Consider the following 7696-nt stretch of genomic DNA (forward strand, 5'->3'; position numbering starts at 1 on the left):
ACAAGACTGAAATGAGTCCTTCAAAAAAAAAAAAAACTGAAATGAGTAACAAAACTCTCATTGTAAAGGTCTAAAAGGAAAAGATATGATTCCATCCCGTTCAAGTGTTCCATATATAAAAGATACTTGTGTAAAAAATTATAGATAGTAAAAGACATTAAATTAATGTTGATGGTTTTAGGGTGCTCTCTATAAAGCTGCTAATTTTGATCCAACTCGACGGCTTGATCTAATGCACCAGTGTTTAAGTTGAACTGAACTTTCTCCTCCTTTTTTTGTTCTCAAAAGTCCTATAATTTTTTTGGGTCAAATTTACTATTTCCAAATCCTACAATTTGGACGAAATTTTCTTCAACTCAACTCTTTCAGTCTAAACCTCTCAAAGAATACCTCATTACAAAATTTGTGTTTCAATACACAATCTTATCATGTGGGCTCTATTCACATTCACACAATTTTCGATTGAAAGCAAAGATAATGTGACTCTATTCACATTCATACACTTTTGTACTAGTATCGCTTAGACCGTACAATCCGGACAATTCAGAAACCTATCCGGAGAGTACAATGCTAAGGTTCAGAGCCAATATGAGCCCTCCAAATAATCAAAGAGCCATCTGGCCCTTGCGCCACAATGGTCTAACCGGCAAAACACCCACTCATGCAGCCTTAAGGAAATATGCAAAATCAGGTAAATATTCTCATTCTGACAAAACCTCAAAACACTTTGAAACCTTGTTGACTTGAACATCAGAGTGTTTTCGCAGGTACACCACCTCGCATTGGCGAAGAACAACCGTCTACCGCCGCATCAGCTCCGTAACAACAACCCCCTTCCTCCGTCTATACAAATCAGTGTATCCTTTTCAGCTTGCAAAATAAGTTTGACTACTTAGAATGTTTGTTTAGACAAGACAACCATTTCTAAATTCTAATGTACATGCAGATCTTGGTGGTCTCATTTCATAAGCTAAAGTGGTCTATACAACCATTTCTAATGTACATGCAATGCAGATCTTGGTGGTCTCATAAGCTAAAGTGATTTATACAACCATTTCTAATGCTCATGGATTACAATATAGAAGAAAAAAATAGATTATGAAGCTTGCACAGTTACTGATTTAATATGCAAAGAAAATCTTCTAGACGATGAAAGCGAGTTCAATCCAATTGTCCACCACTGAAGGAAGCAAAAAAAGTTCAACAATCTAATGCTTAACACCTGCATAAAATGTAGAAGAAAAACACACCTAGAATATTAATATGTGCAGTTGAATGTTGATATTCAATGTTAACCAAAATGAATGACTAGTAAGTATATTGTTGTTAGTTTTCTCACCATTATCATTTTCATGGTTAATATCGTCACCAGGGCCGGCTCCTATAGCCTATGCAAGCTAGGCTACAAGACAAGGTCTTCAACTTAAAGGCCTAAATTTAACCAAAAACATTAAATGGAAATGTTTAAGGGCTTAAATTTTAATCAAATATGAAATTATGAACTTAATTATATCAACAAATCCCAAATTTTTAGGGCTTCAAAGTGTTTAAGGGCTCAAATTCCAACATAGCTCACCAAGCCTAAGCTTGTGCAAAGGTGAGTGCTAGCTTTTTTTTTTGGGTCAATTCCACCGTCTACTAGCGGGAGGCTCAATTGAAGTCAGAGTAAAACCTAGTATGAACCGACCCAAAGATGAGTATTAGTTAGTTTCCAATCCAAGAAAGTCAAAAGATATCCAAAACAACAAAATCCAACTAGTGACTTAACCTATGTTCATGTATGTCCCTTGACAATTGCTATTTTCAAACCATATCAGTCAGTTCATATTTATGTGGAGATCAATGTGCCAAAACAGACTAAGCTTCATATTCGGTAGTAGATGCCACATAGTTATAGGTCCTATTCTCATAGCGGGCCTTCATTGCCACGTCTATTCCATTTTCAAACATTGTTTCCTTGAAACATGGCAATGATCAGAATAGGACATATAACTAATTGACGTCTTCTGAATGTGGAGCATAGTCTGTTTTGGCACATTGATCTCCAGAGAAAGAAGAATGTCTCGTTGACTTTGGTGTCAAAGCAACCTTACTTTTACTTTTACATATAGGATTTTTTTTAAGGGATTTGTTAGAACACACCCACTAGTTTTTATGTGGGAGTATTTTAGCAAGCTATACCTTAAGGAGTATTTAACTACTTTTTAGTTATAACTTGCTAAAGCACACCTTCTAAAAAATAAGTGGGTGTATTATAGCAAATGCCTATAGGAGTTGCTAACATACACCCACTTATTTTTTAAGAAGGTGTGTTTTAGCAACATTCATCTTAAGGTGTATTTAACAACTTTTTAGTTATATCTTTCTTAAAACACATATTACTAAAAACTAGTAGGTGTATCCTAACAAACCTTTTTTTTTAAAGCCTAGTTGTGTTAAGCAGGTTGCTCGCTGAGAATGTGGAATCCAACTTTTTAGATGGCATCCTTCATTTATTTTTATAAATGAAAAAGATCTTTTTTTTTTTGGTCTAGAAATGAATAACATCCTTACTCACATCAAAATAGGATAATATATATTTTTTGGGTGTAAACCGGGTATCCTCCGTGCGCAACTGCGGAGACTAATCCTTCGAGCATTGTGGGACTCAAATGGGCGGCAGACTCTCTCTAAGAGTTTTAACGCTGCTACATGCCCAAGGCTGGATTCGAACCCAGGACCTTGGTTAAGCTAGAAGAGACCCGTTCCATCTAATCTAATATTTTTTTAAGGATAAATAGGATAATATATCATATGTTCCGTTTTATTTATACTATATATAAAGAAAACCACCCACTTTTGGGTTGAATTTTTCTTTTCAAGAATACCCTCAATTTTCAATACAAATAACGCATGTAACAAATAGATAAAAATAAATTTAAATATTAAAACAAATGTAACAAACACGATATGAATATATTTTTTTTTTGTTTTTTTTTAAAAGTGTAACAAACTAGATGAGTATATTTATACTTACTTTTTCATCGTTCCAATTATACCCTTAAACAACTTTTTCTAAAATAAAATTGTTGTTGGTGTTATTAAAAAAAAGAATTTAGATTATTTTATTTTTATATTATTGGTGTCATTAAAATAAAATAATCATGATTAGTTTGGTTTGTTATAACTTGAAAGCAACAAACATTTATAGTTTTAGTCTTAATCAAAATTTCATAAAAAAACACCTTTCATAATTTTCAAACTTTAACATAATAAAAAGAGCGGAAAGACGGGCACGTGAGTGCCCGTCTTTTCGCAAGTTTAAATAATAAAGATCCAATTTAATTATTCACGGTCTTTTTGCTGTCTAGTTATATCATTGACAAAAATAATACTCCTTCCATTCCTTTTCTTTTGATGTTTTAACTCTTGACACAAGTTTTAAGGAGTAATTAAAGTATATAAATATTTGTGTGTTTTTCCTTAAATGTCCTTATTTATCATTAAATTCACATGTGATAAACAACAAACATCCAACTTTAATAGTTTATTGTGTTTTCCAACAAGGGTAAACTTGAGAAAACAATTATAAATTTACTAAAATATCAAAAGTTTTGGAATATAGTTGAAGTTCTAAAACATCAAAAGAAAAGGAATGGAGGAGTAGTATCTATTAGCAAACACAACATATGAGAAGAAAGAGACTTAGGATAGCTTGACAACAATTAATTTGGAATGCAAGTTACAATTGGCTTGGAATGTAAGTTATGTCATTTAGCTTAGATTTCATTTGTATCTGGGTTTCATTTAGTTTGTTACGAGTTAGTTATGCTTAGTTGTCGTCTCTAATTTGGGAAAATACTTGGGTGACATGGCATTTAGTGACATTGTTTATATTGGCCAACCACGATGTCACATGTGACTTTTTTCTCTCTCTTTTATAAGTATTGTAACATTGTGATTGACCAATGTCACCAAATGCTATGTCACCCAACCTCTAACTTGTATATAAGCTACACCTTGTAACAGAATATAATCATTGAATAATTTTCACAATTTTCACCAAATTCTATATTCTCTCATGTTTGAGAATTGATTTGATGGTATCAGAGCAGGTTCGTCCGGCTCTGCTTCCACTTCGTGAGATTGAACAAATCATCCATTGATTTCGTCCATCTTCATCTTTTGATAATCTACTTCTTACTCCTTTTCATCGATTTGTTCTCATTTTTTGATTCAGTTACGTGTTGGTTTCTTGATTGAGTTGTTCAAGAAATCTTGAAAATTATGGTGAGAAACAACAATGCACAAAATCAAAATCAAGATCAATGTCTTGATCCTTGCTTCGTTGATCTATCAGAGAATTAAACAATTGTGAGTGTGACACCAAAGCTAACCGGAGATAATTATCATTCATGGTCCATGAAATGCGAAGAGCATTGGCTATAAAGAACAAATTCAAATTTGTGGACGCTTGAATTCGAATTTCAAATGAAGATTATTTGAATTGTGCTGCATGGGAAATGTGTAACAATCTTGTTCATACCTGGATAATCAATTCAATTTCACCGTCAATTGCTCAAAGTGTTGTGTTCATAGAAAATGTTGATATGTGAAATGATCTTAAGGACCGATTCATGAGAGGAGATCATATTAGAGTGACAATTACAACTAGGGGTGTTCAAATCCAAACCGATCTAAAATAAAACCGCAAACCGATCCAAAAAACCGAAAACAGCAAAAAACCGAATATTTTTGGATGTGTTTGGATGTTGTTTTGGAAAAAACGCTACGATCGGATCGGTTTTCGGTTTGCCTTTTCAAAACCGAACCAAACCAAACCAAACCGCAAAAGTAAATTTTTACGCTTATTTATTATTTTATTAGTATTATATATTGCATTAATATATTGCTTATTTGTATTTAATCTTATATATTGCATTAATTTAATCTATATTATTACAACTTCATCTATTTCAAATATAATCAATCATTTTTATTGTGTAATGTTAACTTTTTTAATAAATTTGTGTCATATTTTGTATCAAACCTATTATTTTATTGTGTACGAGTAATATTAATATTAATAAAAATATTACATGTTACACTTTGGATATTCAAAAACCGATCCAAATTAAACCGCATATATTTGGATCGGATCGGTTCGAATTTTTTTAACATAATTATCTAAACCGAACCGAACCGCACGTGATTTTTATTTTGGATCGGTTGAGTTTTTTACTTTAAAATCGATCCAAACCAGACCGCGAACACCCCTAATTACAACAAAAAATTGAATTTTTTTTTTGTGGGTCAGAGCGAAACCTTGTATGAACTGACGCAAAGGTTAGTACTAGCTAGTTTCACAATCCAAAAAAGTCAAAAGATATCCATACCAGAAAATAATAAACGGTACAATCGAATTAAAAATGGTTCTCTCCTTATTGTGTGACAAAAGGTTAAACACTTAAACTAACCATTCATTTCCATTATACAGCTAAAAAAGTAATTCATCCAGCCAACCCTTAATTCAAGGACAACTTAATTTACAAAGATTAAGGTTAGGAAGAAGAACATCATTTATCCACTTGAAGTTGCAAGGTGGCAAGCTGAATTATTAAAACATGTTAAAATTGGAAGTTAACAATCACATAGGTCAAGTACACTACTCAACAATCACAAACAAAATAAATTATCCATATCCATTTGCTATATATGTAGTGATTTAAATTCATGTCTTGGCTAACTAACAAATATGCAATTCAATTTCTTAAAAGTGATCAAAGCAAAATTAATCATTGATAATCACAGAGCTCATAGAGCACAATATATGCTTACCAAACTAGTTGCAAAACCTGTGAGCAGATATACTTCAAGCGCTTCTAAGGAGTTCGCCCAGATACCATTGACAATTGCTATTTTCAAATCCTATCAGTCAGTTCAAATTTTTGTGGAGATCAATGTGCCAAAACAGACTACTCTCCACATTAAGTAGTAGATGCGACAATAGTTATAGGTCTTATTCTCATTGTTGGCCTTCACTGCAGCGTCTATTCCATTTTCAAACATTTTTTCCTTGAAACATGCTGGTGATTGGAATAGGACCTATAACTAATTTGGCGTCTTCTAAATGTGGAGCATAGTTTGTTTTGGCGCATTGATCTCCAGAGAAAGAAGAATGCCTCGTTGTCTTTTGTGTCAAAGGAACCTTGCTTCTACATATAGGACTGTTTAAAGCTTCATCGACCTATTTGAGGTTTATATATAATAATATATTCGCAACATATATGCTTCTACATTTAGTCCAAAAAATATTATTTAAAGACTATCGATTTTGTTTGATTCTCGCTTGAACATACTTCACTTGGACGTACTAAAAAGTAAGTAATACACAAAGCAAACATAGTGCATGCATATCACAGGTAGAATTCATACTATTACTTCTTTCATTACATCAACATTAGTATAAATTAGCAAAGCAGAGAAAGCAAATTTGCATACAAATAACTTGATAAAATTATTATTAAGAAAGCGTTAAATCTTAATAACTAGACTTGCAAACCTCAAGGGTGAAAGCTTTAAGCTTTGACTATAAGAAGAACTAATACTTTATTCCTTCAATTGGATAAAGGCTTTTCTTATAAATTACGATTTGACAACAACGACTACGTCTTTCTCCTTTAACATCGATCTCCTCAATCATCATCATGGTAGTTAAATCAAAACAAGCTATTTTACCATCTTTTTTATTGAAGAATATATTGCCCTTTTTCCCAGCTGCGATAGAATGTTCAATGGAAGACAAAGGTTCGATATCAAAGAGTCTAGTCCATGATTCTTTGACACCGATTTCACCCAAAATTGATATGTTGAAAGATGTGGCATTGTCATACTTTGTGATCATAGCAAGAGACTCATTTAACACCATCAATCTAACAGAAAAAATATCATACTCATCTATGGGTGTAGTGGAAAACACGTCATTGCATAAGTTAAATGATACAACAAAAATTTGATCCTTTGTATTTGCCAACCAATGGCACACCCCATTCAAGTACACTTCAGAACCTAGAGGGCTAAAGTAAGGAATTGGAATATTAGCATTGAGTTTTCTCCACGAGTTACTTCTTAAACTATATATCTCCCAAAAGTTGGGTGGCATAAACACATCTTCCAAAGATTCATCATCAGATATATCACAATACAAACGTCAAATGACATTGAAATCATCTCTAACATGATCATAACCAAATGCATGAAGACTAAATGCATTAGTGACATTAGATAGACACTCGTTAAGGCTAGGAGAAACGACCTTAATTTCCTTAGTAGCCGGGTTCCATAATACTACATTTCTATGATCGAGACAATTATAGAAACAAATAATGCCATTAATAGCAGAACCTAAAATATGAAGAAGAAAATTGTCACTTGGTAGATGATCATATGGCGGTGGTGGATCTAATCTAACCTTATTCTCAAACCTCTCACCTGAAAGCATATACAACATACTCGAAACCAAAAACATATTGAAGATGAGACACACATCATCGTCGTCGTCGTCATCATACAATGAATGGGATTTGGAAACCAAATTGTTGCGGAACATGGTTAGGAAAGTAGGATTGCCAAACAAAAGTGACCATGGTTTACGAACGCATGTAAACCGCTTAACAGATTTGACAGGAAGTTTAGAGAGAATACAGTACAATATCAT

At 32.9% G+C, this 7696-nt stretch overlaps 1 protein-coding gene across 1 annotated transcript; it reads right to left on the bottom strand.

Annotated features, from left to right (window-relative positions):
- Nucleotides 1-7189: 7189 nt before the first annotated feature.
- Nucleotides 7190-7696, bottom strand: LOC11446343 (putative F-box protein At3g16210). The gene has a single exon (XM_024772881.1). The coding sequence runs from the start codon at nucleotides 7694-7696 to the stop codon at nucleotides 7190-7192; it is 507 nt and encodes a 168-aa protein (XP_024628649.1).

This window comes from Medicago truncatula, chromosome 8 (genome assembly GCF_003473485.1).
Source record: "Medicago truncatula cultivar Jemalong A17 chromosome 8, MtrunA17r5.0-ANR, whole genome shotgun sequence".
NCBI lineage: Eukaryota > Viridiplantae > Streptophyta > Magnoliopsida > Fabales > Fabaceae > Medicago > Medicago truncatula.